Below are 20,109 nucleotides of genomic sequence, written 5' to 3'. Positions count from 1 at the left end.
TTTCAACAAAAACAGAAAAGAGCATATAAAAAAATAAATCAGATTTAATATCCACCCCACGAGAAAAACGATCCTTTGTTTTACTGTTTTTCCTTTTACTGCAATTTTGACTTGCGTTGCTAGAAGCTTGATTAATGGGTTTGAATTTTTTTGTTTATTTATCATCCAAATCTTGGAAAGACTTTAATGTAAAAGGCTTTTAAAACAAAATTTATTAATCATTTAAATGTAAGCAAGAGTATCAAGTTGAAGCCATCATCGTAATACACATTTCCCAGTGTACCTGTCATATTTTGATTATTTTTTAAATTTATTAAAAATGTAAAATACACAGCTTTAATATTAAATTCGTTTGGTTCATTTTTAGCTGACTGTCTCTAAAATCATTATTAATTAAACGAGGTCAAATGTTGATTTTCATTTTAATCGGAGTATTTTTTCATTTGTTGGTGCTATTGTGTTTATAAATGTTAATGTATCCAAATAATCGGAGTAAAATAATTTATTAAACATGGAGTCAAAACACTATCGTATTACACAAGCAAAATATTACGTGCATTAGCAATACCATTAGGTTAAAAGCCAATGGCATTTGGATACAATACCATTATTTTATTTCAGTTTCTGGAAATCGTGGCCTAAATTTAATAAAACCTTTCGGAAATCTGGTTTTGAGTAGATGCGTTTCCAGCCGAAAATTCTAGCAGTTTTATGCGGAATTAATTCGTGGGTAATTCAGATTTATGTGTTGGTCCTTCTACTTCTGCATTAAATTTTATTTTCTATTCAAATGCGAAAAGTGTGTGGTACTGCAGGTGACTGTGTTGCTGAATACGCCAATGTGGCCATTTAGTTTAATGGGAGTTTGGATTGGTGTTGAACTAGAACGTCCATAAGGATTAGACCGAACTCGGGAGCCATTATTTTGATATGAGATAGGTAGCCTGCGGACTGCGGAGCTTTGTTAATTGAAAAAGAACTACACACAAGTTGCAATAGTGCAGTGTCATTTAACAGTCTGAGGCACACCTTTACACAGTTTAATGTCGTGGAAGACTTCTGTAATTTTCGGTAGTTCCGCTTTATAAATCGTGACATCCCACTGAACACCTCTGCATTGTCTGTCTAACAGCCTAAGGGAAACTATTAAACTATTATTGTGTCGTTGCTTTAAACGTGTAATAACCTAAGAGCTAATTGATAATGTGATTTATACCGGCTCGACGGTTTCTCTTGACTTCATCAAAACACCCTCGCCGAGAACCGGTGCGCCATCGCCACTGAAACTTATCTCGAAAATTGATCACAATTTGGTCATAAATCTCCGACTTGAATTTTCCTCGAGGAAAAGTTATAGCATTTTCACTCAACCGTATTCTTCGTATTGGTATTACATTAAGTATCCCGCGATGACACAGCTAATTCGCCAGGACTCCTCCGTTTGCCTCTGCTCTTATTGTATTTAGCAGGGCCTGTAGCCGGTTGTTATCTCAATCAAGTGTAACGAACGCCATTCGTTGGAGAATCGCAGGATAAATGCTTAATTACGTGACTCAGACACCATTCTTGGATACTTCCCTCTTTCCGTCTATTCATTTCGTTTATTGCCTTGTAAAATGGCTCCTACATTACCACTGCATACAGAGTACGACGTCAAAAGCCGAAAGCAATATAGCTTCAAAGTACATATCTGCAGAAGACCGATCTGTCGGAAGAAATAATACATTCGTACCCTTATTAAATTGCATGCCTCACTATTCATGCAACAAACTGTGTAAAAATGTCGGTTGTTATCGAAAGTAGAATTGAAAAGTTCAAGCGCACATTTGTTCAGTTCTTTTGATTTCTTTGATATCCTTGAGGTAAGCTGGTAGCTTTATATCTTTTTAATTTGAGACAGGTCAACCTAAAAGATGAGTCACGGTATAATTTAAACTTGTTCTAAATTGGAGGATGTCGTTTCCTCTTATATCTTGCTCGTTGTTGTGGATCTAGTGAAGTGCACCGATCCATTACTTTATTTCCAAACTAAATCGGATTATTTAAGGTTTTTTTTTGGATTAAATTTAGTGCTTACCGTGAAAAAGTGCCTACTTCTTCACGTTAACAACAACATAATTCTTTTTTACGAATTTCTGTTACTAGTCAGTCACTAGTCAAAAAGTGAAAAATGATTTTGATTGTTGAGTAAACAATTTTTAAATTCATAATACATACTTTTAATTCTCTCTTTACTGAATGTAACGCTACTTCACCATAATTTACGTAGGTTGTTAATAATACATATTATTACTCGGTTTTTTTATAATCACAATAAATAATTTTAGCAAATCTTATTTTTTTAAGTGTTCAGGTATCGGTTAAAAACCTTATGTACATCTGTTGTTGTCTTTTTTGTCGTCACCATTGTTGTCTTTTTGTTAGTCGCAAATCAGTAACGCCATGAATATCGGAAATGACTGAGTCAACTGTAATAAGCTTTTACATAGGTACAGTTTATTGACATTTCAGGAAAAGGATGAACATTTTTTTGGTTTTTGAACTGACTTACAGGATTTTGCATGCAACACTTAAAGGACAAAAGTTTAACATACATATGTTAATTTTTGTACCTAGATAAAGATAAGAAAGAATTACTTTCATTGTCATGTAGGTAGCATTTGTATTTTATGAAACGAGTATCCGTTTTTGCTGCCAATTGAAAATTAAAAGTGATTTAATGTGAAGGAATATTTTTAAAAATAGTTAAAAATGAACATAAAATGACTTTTACCTTCGAAGATAAAGCGTTCATTATTAAAAATTAATTAATTAATAATAGACTTTTCGAGAGGTAGGCAACCAATAAAACTACTGTGTATAGTAAAGTAAACATATGTGTACGATTAAGCTAAGACAGACGTTTCGATAAAACAAAAGATGAGGTAGCACTCTTGATTTATTTTCTTGTCGATCACTCTGTATTTCCTTGTTGAAGAAATTACACAAATTTGGATTTTCTAATAATGATATAACTCAACGCTCTAATCTTTGGACCTCGTTGGTAAATGATGTTGTTGGTTGCAGAAACTAGAAAAGGAACGCGAAGTTTATTTTTACTATATCCAGATAATCAAAAATTTACTAACACATCTGATTGTTGAAAATTTATTTGAATTATATTATGTCAGTAATTTAAAAATACAAGTCAATGACTTTTTCTCAATTAGTCAATTCTTTTCTTTTTTGATCAAAAGCTGAAATACGAAGGATTTAAATTGGACAATGGACTTCGATTTGTCAATTGTTCATTGCATGAAGTTTATGCGTTTATGCGTTTGTAAAATCCAAATTAAAGTCACGCAATTGTCTGACTGATTACGATATTTTCTTCAAAAGAAGACAATTCCTTCCAGAAGACCAATAATTCTTCTTCAAAAAGTGACAGAATTTGTATCTTGTTGCATCTTCCGTATTGATTTTTATTTTGATTAAGCGTTAGGTACTGTTAAAAACCAAAAAACATACAGGTGTCCCAGAGTTGCGAAAAAGCTCCATAACTTCCTTTTTTTCTAGATGATAGCTACGCTTCTACTGCACATTCGGAAAATATTGCGGTATACAGGGTGTCCCAGAGTTGCGAAAAAGCTCCATAATTTGTTTGTTATTAAAGATATCAACTTTTTATTTTTTCTAGATGATAGCTACGCTTATACTGCATATTCGGAAAATATTGCGGTATATATACAGAGCGTCCCAATATTATAAAAACACTAAAGTTATGTTTTTTTAAATGGAAACTACCCAGTTTGACTTTATTCTTGAACTCTATGCTAAATTATGAATCAAATTTATACAGGTCGTTTTTACTTATCTGCCATCGTTTTTAATCAGTGGCGCTTTTTTTACCAGAATTTCGAATTGCAGGGGTCCCTTCGAAAATTCGTACCTTCCAAATCGTTGCACATAAATTAAAATGATTGACGCTGTTTGATTTCTGAATGTTTGCTGCATCTGCTGAGTGTCTACTCAACAATCTGCTTAGTCACATATGCCTACTGCGATTTTTTAAACATAACGAATTAAAAATGTTAAAAACTCATTTTTTTCAAATGGCACCCCGTATTTATTGCACTGGTCGAAAGCTTTTTTGACAAGCTTTTGAACAATATAAGGTTTGTATAGTCGAATCTGAAAATCTAGGGTGCTATCCTAAAATCGCTAAATTTGGTGCAATTTTTCCGTTAAAAAGACAATACAAAAATCTAGTAGGCCTAACAAAAGATAATCACACAATATGGTCACTCCATAAAGATGAATCAACCAACAAAACAGTGTTTAACAATTAAACATTTCATTATTTTAGTGATTTTACGATAGTACCCTAGATAGTGCAGGGGTCCCTTCGAAAATTCGTACCATCCAAATCGTTGTACATAAATTAAAATAATTGCCACTGTTTGATTCCTGAATGTTTGCCGCATCTGTTAAGTGTTTACTCAATAACGTGGTTAGTCGCATATGCCCACACTGCGATTTTTTAAATATAACAAACTAAAAATGTCAAAAACTCATTTTTTTCAAATGGCACCCTGCATTTATTATTGCACTGGTCGAAAGCTTTTTTGACAAGCTTTCCAACTGTATAGGGTTTGTATAGCCGAATGTGAATATCTAGGGTGCTATCTTAAAAACACTAAAAATCACTAAAATAATTAAATGTTTAATTGTTAAACACTGTTTTGTTGGTTGATTCATCTTTATGGAGTAACCATATTGTGTGATTATCTTTTGTTAGGCCTACTAGTTTTTTGTATTGTCTTTAACGGAAAAATTGCACCAAATTTAGCGGTTTTAGGATAGCACCCTAGATTTTCAGATTCGACTATACAAACCTTATATTGTTCAAAGGCTTGTCAAAAAAGCTTTTGACCAGCGCAATAATAAATACGGGGTGCCATTTGAAACAAATGAGTTTTTAACATTTTTAATTCGTTATGTTTCAAAAATCGCAGTAGGCATATGCGACTAAGCAGGTTGTTAAGTAGACACTCAGCAGATGCAGCAAACATTCAGAAATCAAACAGCGTCAATCATTTTAATTTATGTGCAACGATTTGGAAGGTACGAATTTTCGAAGGGACCCCTGCAATTCGAAATTCTGGTAAATAAAGCGCCACTGATTAAAAACGATGGCAGATAAGTAAAAACGACCTCTATAAATTTGATTCATAATTTAGCATAGAGTTCAAGAATAAAATCAAACTGGGTAGTTTCCGTTTAAAAAAACATAACTTTAGTGTTTTTATAATATTGAGACACTCTATATATATAGCGCAATATTTTCCGAATATGCAGTAGAAGCGTAGCTATGATCTAGAACAAAGAAACAGTTGATATCTTTAATAACAAACAAGTTATGGAGCTTTTTCGCAACTCTGGGACACTGTATATACAGTTGTCCCAATATTATAAAAACACTAAAGTTATGTTTTTTTAAATAGAACCTACCAAATTTGATTTCATTTTTGAATTCTATGCTAAATTATGAATCAAATCTGTAGAGGTCGTTTTTACTTATCTGCCGTCGTTTTTGATCTGTGGCGCTTTTTTTACCAGAATTTCGAATTGCAGGGGTCCGTTCGAAAATTCGTACCTTCCAAATCGTTCCACATAAATTAAAATAATTGCGCTGTTTGATTCCTGAATGTTTACCGCATCTGTTCAGCGTTTGCTCAACAACCTGCTCAGTCGCATATGCCTACTGCGATTTTTTAAACATAACAAATTAAAAATGTCAAAAACTCATTTTTTTCAAATGGCAGCCCGTATTTATTATTGCATTGATGGAAAGCTTTTTGACAAGCTTGTCTTTAGCGGAAAAGTTGCTCCCAATTTATTGATTTTAGGATATCACCCTAGATTTTCACATTCGACTATACAAACCCTATATCGTTGGAAAGCTTTAATAACAAACAAGCTTTTTCGCAACTCTGGGACACCTGTATACTATCAATGCAGGTTGTAAACACGTCAGTAGATCTGTTGTGGGTTGACAACACTGTTTCCCTTTAATAAATAATAAGAATCGCCTTTGTTGAATCGAATTGATATATTTCGTCGATGTCATATATGGGCGTTATCAGTTTCAGCAAGATAATAAATAATCCGAAGTAAATGCAAACGTCCTTTAAAAATAAGCGTCTTCCATTTAGATCAAATATGAAAGGTGTGGGTGAAAAGTCAGAATAAGAACAATTAATTATAATTCCTCTATAATTGGAACTTGGGACAAGATCAATGAAATTAAGAATATTTTCTACTAAAACTAAATTTATTTATGATAATAATATTATAATAAAATTTTATAAACAATTAACGTGGCAACGCCGTACACTTATAATTTTCAATAAGTACCTTGGTACAAACCAATCACAATTTATTTACTTATTTTAATAAGTTTTTTGGTTCCAATCTCAAACATTTTTGCCTAGCCAAGTTTGAATCAATCCTTTTCTTGTTATATTTACAGATTTTTAAACTACGTTGACTTCACAAACAACTTCATTAAATATTTATATTTATATAATTAAGTTCTCTAAGATTATAAAATTTAAACTTATTATTACAGCTACTGCGAACACTTTATTCTAATTGGCCAGACTCACGGTGTCAGCTGAAGAAAACCGTCCGATTTAAATGTTTGTCGTAAACAGCCAAAGTTCCTTAAAAATCTTAATGAGATAAATGAAAACCTGCATTACAGAATTAATTTGGAACAAATCAAAAGTTATAATTGAATCTGATAAGTTCAAGCCCCTCCCCCTTCCAATCAAATTGTGGGAGATAAATGAAAGCTGTAGTCTCTATATTGAAAAAGATTGTTCGTAAATCTAATTTTTTACCCTATTGTAGTCGATAATCGGGGTACAGAATAAACTGTCTATCTGAAAATAGCCTCAGAAAAAGCTTGTAAAAATCGTGTAATAAAATTAACCTACTTCAAGTTGTTGTCGAACGGAATGAAAAGAGATAGATATTAGATGGTTACGGTGGAGATTAGCTCGAATCAATAAGTGGTAAAGGGCAATTTTTGAGAGGCATTGTTCCCTTTGTGTAGTTAAATTCAAGTCTGTAAAGAGTTAATTACAGTGAAGTGATGTACTCTTGTGGCTACGCGAAAACTGCAGTCAAAGACAACTTCTGAAAGCTCTGTAAATGGAAAAGCAACTCGCGACTTTGTGTTGGACAAATGCTAATTTTAAAGCGGTTTTCATGTCCAAACTGAACCGCAACAAACTAAGTCTTACTTTCGAACTTACATCGGTACTGCTCGACTAATGTTTGATTGCTCTACATCTTGAAACGTATTAAACCCGTCGACATTATTACATATTTCTCTTTGATTTGAAAGTACAAATCGGTACTTCCAGCCGTATTTTCTTAATGAGTCATATGCGAACATACATTTAATTCTTATTGTAACTCCTTAACAATCGTGGGATTGTGGGTTTTTCACACCCGGAGCACGGGACTGTAACGAGATCCTCCCCGCGCGTAACCTCTGCCCTCGCCGATGCCCCAACAAGAGAAGTGAGGGGTTACCTGTGAACGGAAGCTCTGACACAATGGTCTAAGAAGACAGGTGAACGATTATGGATTGTCTGATTTCAGTTTTACGCCATAATAGACTCTAACCTCTCCAGTATCTAGCTTCCAACTCGCTCAAAAAGGAGATGCCTTCCAAAATGAGAAAGGTTAATAAGGGCTTCGTTTACGGTTAACTCAGGAAACAAGATTAAACTATTAATTAAATCTAAAATTGTGTCTGCATTCGTAACTATTTAGAATAAACGAAACAGCAATAATTAGTTTAATAAATATAAATTTATATATCGAGTTATGCTGAATTCGTTTGGTGCGGCAACCTAAATCTAATGTATAATGCAACTTGCGCTGCATGCTTTATTTCCTCTGTTGCCTTCTGAATACCTCCAAAATTGGTTAAATTAAGTAAAGCTGTGTGCTTTGTTGCTATTACGGGTTTGCTATTCGAATCCAAAGATTTTCTTTATTTCAAATCGTGATGAAAGGAAACCCACTCGTTTAATATTTGTTTAAGAAAATTACCAATATACTCGTATCTTTCACGACAATGTATGTACCAAAATAGTGGAAATAAATCTAGTTGGCCTGTTTTAGATTACAGTGAAAAATATTGATAATATTACTTAAGGCAGATAATTGTTTATTTTTATTTAATATTTAACCTTGTTTTAGTAAACAGACATTTTTACAACTTTTTCCAAATCGACACATCACAATCATGTCAAAAAAAAACCTACAATGTTAAGTTCACTCTCTGATGGACTTCACGTTTTATTCTATTTATTGCTTATTACTGCTTATTCGATGAGAACGTGAAATAAAAACTATTTTTGTCAAATTAGAAGCCTTCTTATTACCACATCTTAAATCATCATGAGTGTTAACAGGATTAGTTGTGCTTTTATGAGATTACAATTTCTACCTGCTTTTATGTAAGTGTTGGGAATAATGTTACTTGTCTTAATTAACTAGACAAGAAGTACCGAATTGACCAGCAAAGAAATTCAAGGAAAGGAAGCTCCACAGAAAGATTGTTAACAAAATATACATATATAGGTATACAGTATGTCCACGGATTGAGTTAGACAGAGGAAATACTTTTTTATTTTTCAGAAAAAGTCACTCTTGACAAAGTGATCTGCTTGTTTTTGAAACAATTAAAATTAGTTTCAAGCCAAGCAGAACTTAATCCCCAAATATGTAATTCAAACCCAAAAATCTTTTGTAAAACATACCTCTTTGTAACTCAATCCGTGGACATACTACTAGGATATCATCATATGGAAACTAATTAATTAAAGAAATGTTATTGGTCATGTATAAATACAAGTTTTATATAAAATATTAAGATTTTGTGATAACTGAAGATGAAAAACCCACTTTCATTTTAAATTTATCCTTTTAAAACGTAATTTCTGACATGTGTTCAATTGAAAAGTTCATCAAATTGGCTTTGATTTTTGTCGCTATCTTTGTCTAACCAACTTAATTTACGATGTTGTTGTCTCTCAAAAAATACATTCATAGTCAACTTGATGAACAATTCAACACTTGTTATAATATGCTTTATTTAACGATTGCAAAGGTTTGGTTGATGTGGGTCGATAATTTTAAGGATTTTATATTTCTTTCTAGAGTCTACACAAGTTACAATTGCAATCAGAGAAGCGTCATTAACTTAATGATAAGTATCAATTAGTTGCAGTGTCTGGCAGCAATCACTCTGACGCCGTTTAATCGTTATCTTTACATTCTGATCAACGCTTCTTTCTTATCAACTAGATAAAGTCTTTCAAAAGGGTCAATCAAAATACCACAGCACCCTCTTAAATCGATCCCTTTGACTGTTGTATTTCTTTCCAATCGAAATTGGCAATACCCTTAAGCAAGGCACAGCCATTTTATCAATGTTTTAGATTATTTATCAAAAAATATCTTTGGAATTAACAACTATCTATAACACAGTTTAAAATATTAGATGTAGCAGTGAGGTTATTTTAATTATTTTTTGTACTCATAGCCTTGAAAACAACGTTTCCAACATCCAACGCTCGCTCCGAAACGAGTGCTTCCCGGTCAACTCGAATGTAAAAATTGCAAAAAACACTGGCCCTTTGAGGCATTCAAAAAAAAAATCTGTCTTGATAATAATAAAATTTAGTTCATAAAATACAACTTCCCTGTGTTATCCTCCATTAAAAAATTACGGAAAGATTTATAATCATTGAAAATTGTTCCTACAAAATTCACAAACTATTGCAAAAATTGAAATATCAAGTGAAGCAATTGTTTCCAATAATCAAATATACTGCCTACTTGGTTTTATGTTCGTTTATGTTTAATGTATTAAAACAAAAAAAATTTAATTTAATTTTCGTACAAAAAATATTGTACGAACCACTTGCGTGAAGACATCTTCCGTTCATTCGCGCATTAATTAAAGGCACTCGCTCCTTCGTCGCTCGTGCTTTAAAAAATGCGCTCATGCGGGAACAGCGTCTTCCCGCACTTGGTTCGTAAATAACTATTGTGTTATTCTGTTGTTGCTTTGGATAATAATGTATAAAGATAAAAAATATCAAACAACTGAAGCTGAACGAGGGAAAACTACTATTTTTATGGTTACCCCAGATCAACTTATTTATTTGGGCGCCGTTAATTTAATCTCAGGAGTGCAGATTTTTTAGCGTCTTAGGATCTTTATTTGTGTGATGAACTGATGACATAAATTAAAACAAACATTGTAAATTTCTATTTATAATTTTATATTTAATTTCCTTAATAAATTACTTATAACAGAATTTACTCTGAACTTCTCAGGGATAAATTAGAAATTATTCTCCAGCTCAAAACAAGTCAATGAAGACACAGAATAAATAAATTAATAAAACCTCTCTACTTCATAAATTTGACATCATTGCAATTATTGTGAAGAGCGTCTTACTTTTTTGCGGATTCAATTAATCATTTTAGTTTAAGTAAATTAAATATTTCTTTCGTATATGACGTAAAAATCTCAACTGGGACAGAAATATGTGAAACTGAATTTGTTGTAAAATCAGTACTGCCCCCAACTGAAGCTTCTATTGCTCTTATTGTAATGTTTTAAAGCACCATGTGCTTGTATTTAACACTACTGTTATACGGTTTCATATTTCTCTCGGGTTTGAAATGCAAAAAAAGACAAACACAATGCCACCGAAAAAATGTGCTGTCTGAGATAGTCGCTTTAAAATAATCAAAACTTCTTGAACATTTTAACTATTTAAATAAGATTTAAAAAGATTAATTCAAAAGAAAGTTAATAAAAGCTACCTCCTTCGATGGGTAAGTGAATACCCCCCAGTTTTTATTAAATTCCCTTAAACATATGAAATTGCGGTATTTTCGTAAATGTCTTGTACGCTTTGGCATATAACATTTCTGTTTGCTTTATATTACGTAGCTTTAGCGCTACTAAATGAAAAATTCTGTATGCCGACGACGAAAAGCGGGAAAGAGAAATTAATGGAGCTTTGAAAGGCAGCTAACCCACATATGCTTCCTTGCTTTACGGATGCGTATACGGTGGAGAAAGCTCGTTCCCAGAATCTTGTACCAAGGAAAAATTAATTATCATCGTTTTCAATTTCGCATAATTTTCCATTTATTAATCTGGAAGAAGTTAATCTTATTCGTGACGCGACAGATGCGTCAGATTAGAGTCGGACTTGTTGAAAGTTGCATTTTTTACGACAGTCTCCAAAATGAATGGCTTGAATAAAACGAAGTTTTTTAGTTTCACAGTGTAGTCCTATTTCACTATACAAGAAGTATTGTTGGCAGAAAACTCGCACAATATAAACTTTGTTATGGAAATGGAAAAGTTGGGGATTTTTTTCTACCGCTGTTTTTAAATCAATAATTCACTTCTGCTAAATATATGGAGCCACATCTTGAACAATAGAATCTACATCATTTCTCGGGTATTAAATTTGTTTCTTGCAGCAATGCGAAACGACGAGAATTGGTGCATTGAAGTATATATTTTCGATCAACCAAAATGCATTTCACGCAAAAGACCTGCGGGGTACAGATACGTAGCAAATATACCGACTCATTTGGTTTGTTTAACATGCCTTGGGTCCTCAAGATGTTTCGAAGAAGTACATATTTGGTGCAATTTTAATAGTTGTGGTGTTATTATACTGTGGATGCTTGCGGTAAAACTGATACAAAACTATGACGTTGTGGAACAAAGCAATTCCGGTTTTCTTTATAAATAGACCACTTTCATGACACCATTCTCCAAGATTACTAAAAAGACCGCGTAACATAAAGTTATCTTTATTCATTTATGCAGCGTTCCATATCACAATGAAATTATACACCGAAACTTTCCCACATATTAAGAGTTCATTTAAGATGAATAGTTCACTGTTTCTATGAAATTCTTAATTGCCTTCAGCACATAAAGTGGCCCCCAATTAAGACCTTACACTGAATCCTACGAATGACATATACCAAGGCAATAGATATCAACGTGCCTGTGGCATATCTAAAATTTAATAAAAAAACAAAGATATTTATGCGTCTAAAAGATTCCCCTCCATTTCTTTTTGAATATTTTTTTCTTTTGTATTCCACAACGTCTCCATTTCTCTGATTGCCTGCCGATATCTATTCAATTTCCTGGATATTATTTTTCCTTTGTGACACACGACACATATATCAAAATTCTTTCAAACACATTATATTTATCACATAAAAAAGAAACTCACCGGTACGAAAATCTCCTAAATTCATCTTTATTCCTTGCGTGTTTTATTGAGCTTCCGAAATTTTCTTTCTAACAAGTCTCCATCAACATCCTGAAAAGTAAACAAACATTGTGACAAAGTAAGTATAAACGCCGCTTATAAAGACATTTCCACAAAAATTTTCCACCTACAAGTCTTAAATATATTAAAACGAAATAAGTTTCTTATTATCTTAGTGAGGGCATATCGTACCGCATATTAAAAAGGTACAATAATTAGCCAACTAAGTTCATGAGATAAAGTTGGCATTACTGCTTGAACTTTCCTTGAGAACAAGATTTCAGGCGAGATACATGAGATTAGTGTTATTAACATTACGTATTCTATGAGAATTGTCTACGTTGCTTTATAAGGCTTTTTACCCAGGGAAAACTCCAATTATTATTCCATTTCACTACAGATGCTTAGAAACACAGCGACTGAAAAAAACACATTTTTTATATTATTGTGCGTGCACTTCTGTCGAAGATTAACATAATTAAATGTTTCCTTCAATTGCAGTCAACATTTTGCTACTTTACAGAACAGAAGACAACTCCACTACTTTTGATGGACAACAAAATGTGAAAATGTAATAGTAATATCTATGCTTTGAAAATAATCTTCCATTACACTGTGCAAATTAATTGAGTCAAATTACTGAGTATGTAATTGAAGCGTGAATCTGCAAATTAAATTTCATAATCGACTTTAAAATATTAAATGGAATGACAGGTCATTTTACAGGTCTTTTCAATCCATCAGTGGCTTAATTTTTCAGATCTATCAGTTAGTTCTGGAGTGGTTGTATAAATGTGGTTTCACAAGTGTGTTGAGTAAATTGTTTTATCTCGTATGTGTTTAAAATAATTTTCGAACAAAAATACCATTCCGGAACATGTTTGAGCTGAGCTTTATTTTTCAACAGAATAAAACTCCCCTGCAATATTTAAGGTCTGCACCTGGAATTAACATATCTGAAGAAGTGAATTGACAGACGTGGTTCAACCGAATGGTCAGTTCGTTTGCCCGATTTGACTGCGCTAGATTTTTAATGGGGATATTTGAAATCCCAATTTTTTTACATTAATGGTTACTATGGTCGCATCTTATTTTGTCATTAAATTGAATATTTCAAACCGCAAAAACCTTTTATTTTTGCAGATTTTTAATTTGAGTTTTCGACCAAGGATTCTTGGTTCTACACGATACAATTAAGCCCTGAACAAAAATATTATTTTATTTATATCGATGAATGGATGTAGAGTCGAGATAACTATGGATATCACTACTTATAGTTAAAGTTACTTACATAAATAAATGCACCTAGTGGTAAGTTAACAGTGTCACTGAGCAAAACTGGGCACCACAGATTGCAGAAGTTCATCAACATAACAAAAAAATTCAATCTAAATGTATTTTGTTTTGATTTTTTTCTAAACAAAGCAACAAAGCAAAACTTTAAACTAGAAAGAAAAAATGAAGTCATAACGCCAAACGCAAATTTTTCCAATCTCATAGTCAGTCACCCGAGTGTCTATAGTCACCCTTGATGATGGTAGAGTGCATTTCAACGAGAGGTACACATCTATAAACTTGCGCAGAAATCTGTTTCAGTCTCCGGTTGCGTGGCTTACGTAGAGAGTAGCGGCGTTAGTTTGTATTTTCTAGGGAATTTTCGAATTTCATTTCAACTGCTGATTTGTCGCCATTTTGTGGCAAATCACTGCCAGGTTGTTCTTCACCGTGTTTCCTTCTTTGATCCTTCGAGTGTTTTTTATGTTTACACTATTTTTTCACGCCCAAAATTTCTTACAAAAATGAAAAAAATAGTATTTTAATTTTTCCATTATTATACAGTTGGATTCAAAAAATAACGGGACACGTCAAAAAAATTGACACAATTTTTTTGGTTCTTTAATAGTGTGCAACCTTCTTACGAGAGAGGCTATACTTGGGCCAACCAACAGATATAGTAATAAAAAAAAAGGGAATGTGGTCTAGTTGCGTAGAACGATATACGCCGAAGCCTGTTTTACAATGAAGCAGGTTCTTTCTAACAAATAGAGAACCAAAAGTCTTGAAAAAAACTATTTTGTAATACAAATCGAAAAATGCCAAGGAAAACAAACAAATATAAACACGTGGTCAAACTCTCGAAGCGAGGTTAAAACGAATGAGATGCCGGATGCCGTCCAGTAATTTTTGTGGATTTCGAAAATCTGCGCACGTTTTGAATAAGCCAATTGGAAGCTGCTATTTAAAATACGCGGGCACTAGGGGGCGGTTTTATTACTATATCTGTTGGTTGGCCCAAGTATAGAATTATGGTCAAAATTCAATGACATTTTTAAAAATTATATGATAGGTATTGTCAAGTAGACAATTAATTGACAAATGGACAAAACCAAATTTACATTAGAAGATTCATGTCCCGTTTTTTTTTATCCAACTGTACAAGCTCCCTAAAAAGCTTTTTGACAATATTGTTTCCCTCTCGGGAATAATTAATTATTTCTGTCATGATTTTAATGTCATACAACTCGACTTCTAATCCCCGCTGCGAAAATCTGATATTTTTTGTGTTGTGAAAGTAAGAACAAAAATAAAACTCGACCACGCCAATGGACTCCCTTACATCTTGGGCATCTCGATAGTCACGCCTATGTACCTCTCGTTGAAACGCACTCTACCAATTGTTAACTAACGACAAAGTGAAAATGTGAAACAATTTCAAAATATATAATTAATTATCTGTTGCTTCGGATAGACATATTCCGAACTTTTTTTATTTTAGTTAATTTGCAATAGCTAAGATAAAAATGAAATACCTATACTCCATGTATTATAAACGTGCATCTTGGAGGCAATGGATGTGTGAATACACCTATCTCACCAGAAAAGCTACTAGTTGTTGACAAATGACAGCAATGACACGATCCCCAGCGATTGGCCCCCGCTTCTAACCTTAAAATGATACGGAAAATTTGTTTATTGTTGATAAATTCTACTGAAAATACAAATTAATTGTTATAGCATATTTTCAGACTGGACAACATGGTTGGAAACTATAACAAAACAAAACACTAGATGCGGGTCTTTAGCCAGGGTTGCCAAACTAAAATCAGTTTTCCAAAGCCGCCTAAGATGCAACATTTATAATGACTTAAGTATAGTATTTGTTGTGAAAGAATAGTTTTTTCATTTAAATAAGTTCATACTTTTGTTGTTCACTTGAAACATATTAGATCCAATAAACCATGAAAAATGTATTACCTGACGCTTAAGAGTAGAAACAAACACAACAATGTTTAAAAATATCTATGGTAGATAATATGAATTTCCAGTTATTTTTTATTATAGCTGTGTGACTCCGCTTAACTAAAATAGTAATTTATTATACGAGTTTTATAAGACACCATTTTGTCGCACGCGTTTTTTAGAGCAAACAAGTGTGACAAAATGGCTTATAAAACGAGTATACTTAATACAATATTTTTTTTATTTTGCCCCTTAAATTAAAAAAAAAGTGCAAAACATAGCGCTAGGAAAATTATATTTGGCAAATATAAGAGGGTAACGCTGATAAATAGACGAACAATTGTATGTTTTCAATTTAAAGTGTCGTGAAATGCAGTGATCACGTAGCAACAACTCACTATGAGTCACTGCCAACATTACAAATTTAAGTAAATATTCCTGAAACGCGTATCGAAAAGAACTCCTTTTCGAAACCCGTTTGAGTGTTATACTGAGTTACTGACTGTGTTATTAATAGGTGCAAAATAGAAAAACGTATTTACAGACAATTATTAGATATTTGTAACTCCGATCTGAATCTTTTCGGTTTGAAAATCTTATTCACAGTCAAAATTTTTGTCATACCTCCACATTTTAAAATTTCAATTTTTTTCTAGTACATTTATTATGTTTTTAAATACATCTGGCCTTCAGGAAATTTTTAACAACCACGATGTTTTATTATATATTCTATAATCTACATTTGCGTCATCTTCAATTTTTTTTCGATTCTATAATTACACACTCAAGTACAGCTAAAAGTGAAATGATGTAAAAAGTTAATTGATTTTGAATTACATCTGCTTCATGAGCGACAAAGAGAAAACAGTTTGCAGACAATCTATATTGTTTATTATGTATGCATTTAAAAAATGAGAAGTTACTAGAATGGTTGAATACAATGTCCACAAATTAGCAATTACGGTTTTATCTTAAAAATTACAAAGATATTACAGCAATTTGAAGATATCACATTCCGTTATTTGTTTAAATTTATACTCAACTATTAAGACATAAAACTTGGATGTACTGTTTATTTATGAGTACATAATATCTCAAATTACTTTATTATCAATTTTATAATCTGTAAAACCGAAATTAAGCAAACATTACAAGAAAGAAAAGGTTTGTAGAAATTCCTCAAATCCGCTGTTATTTATTTCCAATAACATTACCTCATAAAATAGTTATAAAATTTGAGTCGATTTGTAAGCAGCACAAATAATTCTACTTTTGAAGTATACTAACTGGTATTTCGCCTTAATTTTTTATAATTAATTATTCTCATTTTTTACACATTTCAAATGTGTTTTAGATGACATCATTTAATTTAAATTCTGCACATTGAACTGAAAGGAATTTTTAATAGCCTTTTAATTTCAAATAGTTCCTGAACTACATCCTGTTTCGTTTATCAGGAGATTTGAAATGTTGAAACCGCGTTTTTTCCTATTAATTAGTTCTAACGTTTGCTGCTGTCTGAGAAAATCCTTGGACTGAATTGATAGTAAAGAAATGCAATTGTAATTAGAAGAGCGATTGTAGTTCACGCTGGTGCACCAGACTTGTTTCGAGAATTGGTGGGAGTTATTTTTATTTGACTTATTTATTGTTATTTTAAAAAGATAAAGCTTCTGCGTTATTATCCGACGACTGTCTGGCGGGATGGCATGTTGCAAATATGGTGGTATTGAACGCTTCACAGATGTTGCTAATACATATAATGATATGAATAATTTACGCATTTGGTTTGTTGTCGTGAGCTGCGCTATTGTTGTTTTCATTCCTGCAATTATTGTTCGAACGGTGGCAAATATCGTAAAAAATTTAATTTAAAAAAATGAAAACGTGTATAACGTACGTTTCGTCTTTCGTTTATTTATAACGAAATTGAAGCCGTGCTTTTGATAAAAACAGTTTCGGTCGTATATTTCTTGGCTGCTCTACTTTATTAGAAATGAAGCTCACAATACGTCAGCGTTATTCACAAATCTTTAAAGATTTATTTTACGATTCGAGTTTTTTCATTTCAGCTTACTTTCTACGTGTCTCGCAAGCTGATGAAAGAGATAATTAAGTGTCCTTTAAGCTTGAAACATCTTTATATTTTTTACAAGACGGTTGCTCCCGAGTAAGTTGTTTTGTACATTTTTTTATCTACCTTGATTCGCGTTTTCGGCTGGCTCTTGAATTTTTAATTACCTTGAAGAATATCTAACGCGGCGAGATAAGGAACACTTTGGACGCTATTAAAGAAAAAATATTACCATCTTAAAAGGCTTTGCTTTTATCAAATTTTCTCCTTTTGTGTGCGTTTCCGGGCAAATCGCAGTGTCGAGGTTTTATAATTTAGAAAAATCGTAATAAAAACCTCCGGCGTAAACCACCGGGCAATTAAACGTGGCAAATTGCTCGCTTCATTGAGAAAATGTAGAGGCACTTGATATTTTCTGAACACTTAGTTAAGGAGAAAACATTAAAGCAGAATAAATTACGTTTGAGACGATTGAAGGGTCAATTCAATTTCTATTCTGTCCGTTTGGAATGGAAAACAAAGTCCTTTGAACACTGAACTTAACCAACTAAAGAACGCGTGAGATGTTTAAGAGTGCGTTCAAGAAAGAGAAAAGTCCAAAGTTGATGGAAACCCCTTCAAACAAAAAAGTCCTCGAGATATCCATCCGGCTATGGAATACAAATGCCCCTGAAAAATGAAGAGTCCGCAGAATCCATTTATTCAGATACAGACCGAAAATTGCAGATCGAAACAGCTTTATGATTATATCTTTGTAATTATATTTTTATTTATGTTCTTCTGCTATTTTTGGCGCTGCTTTGCCGCGAAAGCGGTCCAGCTGAATCGTGCAATTCTGACCCCTTTTGCCACTTAGCCGAGCTGGCCTCGCTGCCTAAAAATTACCACAATTTTTATAATTCCACCAAATGGGATAATTGGAATTTTTATAAGCTGATGTGTCGTGTTAGGAAAATATTTCCGCTAACTCTCGAAAATTGGACGCGAAAGAGAAAGAAGCGCCTGGAATTGTCTTTGTTCTAATAAAATTTCATCTTATCGACGGGGTTTGAATGAGCAGAGAAAGACTTATCACAGGTTTTCTTATTCGGTTGCTGATGTAACCGGCATGCAATTTCAGACGCTGCCAATTTAAATTTTAACATCCGGTTAATTCACGAAGGTAACATTCAGTTAAGTTCTTTGAATTTATTTTGGGTAAACACATTACTCTCCTTTGTTGGAGTTGTTTGTTTTGATTTAATTAACTCACCCGTAAATACAGCATAATTTAATTAGAAGTTAATCATATCAAAGAAGCTAGAACTAATATTGATACAAATTTCGCGTTTTCAGAATATTTGCCTGAATATGATATGAGGGAATTATTTTCTGTTTATTATTAAAATCAGAAGTGTTTGCCATAACTCAAAAGAGACGATTCGCTTTGTTACGGGCTAGCTTTTAAATTAATACTTTGTGAACACAATTTCAGTGGATTTCACTTTTCAAATAAAAATCATCAGCAGAGTCGTATTTTCATTTCTTTTCATCTCTTAAAAAGCCATCATCAAGTTACAAATTATATGTTAATTGTGCGCATGGTTGCAAACTCTATCGCAAAATATTTTACATCAAAAACTATCCATAAGTTATGTTTATGAGTTATTATTAAAAATTATGGTCATCTTGGAATCTCTTTTGCTGTCTGCACATGCCTGTTTTCAATGGGGAGGCAGTTCTGGGACATGCTGTATATAAATGAGGCATCTCTAATTGCTAACCCTTAAGACGAAGTCTTCACATTTGTTCTCTTTTCATGCTCTTAGAACAGTTGCCTAATTTCTTCCTTCAGTTTTAAAAAACGATGAATTACACTACAATTCAATCTCTTTCAAATGAGCTCATCTGTTGATACGGGGTGTTTCTTCGCCTTCTAGGTATTGTAAATAAGACAGTCAATTAACATTATGAATTATGGACGTAATTTAATGTCATTAAAAACATTTCCTCTTTAATGTCTACGATACATCTGGTCCTTTCATCACACCTTTTTGACACCAAAATTGAATTTGATAGGACACCATTTAGTTAAAAAATTCTAGCACCATAAAGTTCTCTTTCAAATGTCCAGAAAAATAATCAATTTTGTTTAACTGTCAACTGTTCTTATCTGGAGTGGTTTTATGTCTTTACAAACTACATAAACTACTAACTGATTTTTCATAATTAACATGTCATAACTGTTAAATTTAGAATGATCAATTTTTCCACACATTGCGCTGAATCATTTTCCTTTAATGTTAGTTTTTTCCTGAAAATCTTTACTTTGCTTGTGGAAATTAATACATTCTTTATCAGGTTCAATTCAAATTGCAATTCCAATTATAACATATTTATTATTCCAGTTTAATGAGGTCACTCCACTGA

The 20,109-nt window shown here is 32.6% G+C and overlaps 1 protein-coding gene across 4 annotated transcripts in view; it reads right to left on the bottom strand.

The window, feature by feature from the left end:
* sns (sticks and stones) overlaps window positions 1–20,109 on the bottom strand; it is a 316,393-nt gene that overhangs the window by 90,415 nt on the left and 205,869 nt on the right. For all 4 annotated transcript variants that reach the window (XM_069042514.1, XM_069042533.1, XM_069042528.1 and 1 more), the window contains exon 2: window positions 12,348–12,437. In XM_069042514.1, the coding sequence (XP_068898615.1) occupies window positions 12,348–12,372 (25 nt within the window). In that variant the 5' untranslated portion in view covers window positions 12,373–12,437. The remainder of the gene's footprint in view (window positions 1–12,347; window positions 12,438–20,109) is intronic.

This window comes from Tenebrio molitor, chromosome 1 (assembly GCF_963966145.1).
Source record: "Tenebrio molitor chromosome 1, icTenMoli1.1, whole genome shotgun sequence".
Lineage (NCBI taxonomy): Eukaryota > Metazoa > Arthropoda > Insecta > Coleoptera > Tenebrionidae > Tenebrio > Tenebrio molitor.
Note: the sequence above shows the minus strand (reverse complement) of the source record. Positions and strands in the feature narration are given on the sequence as shown.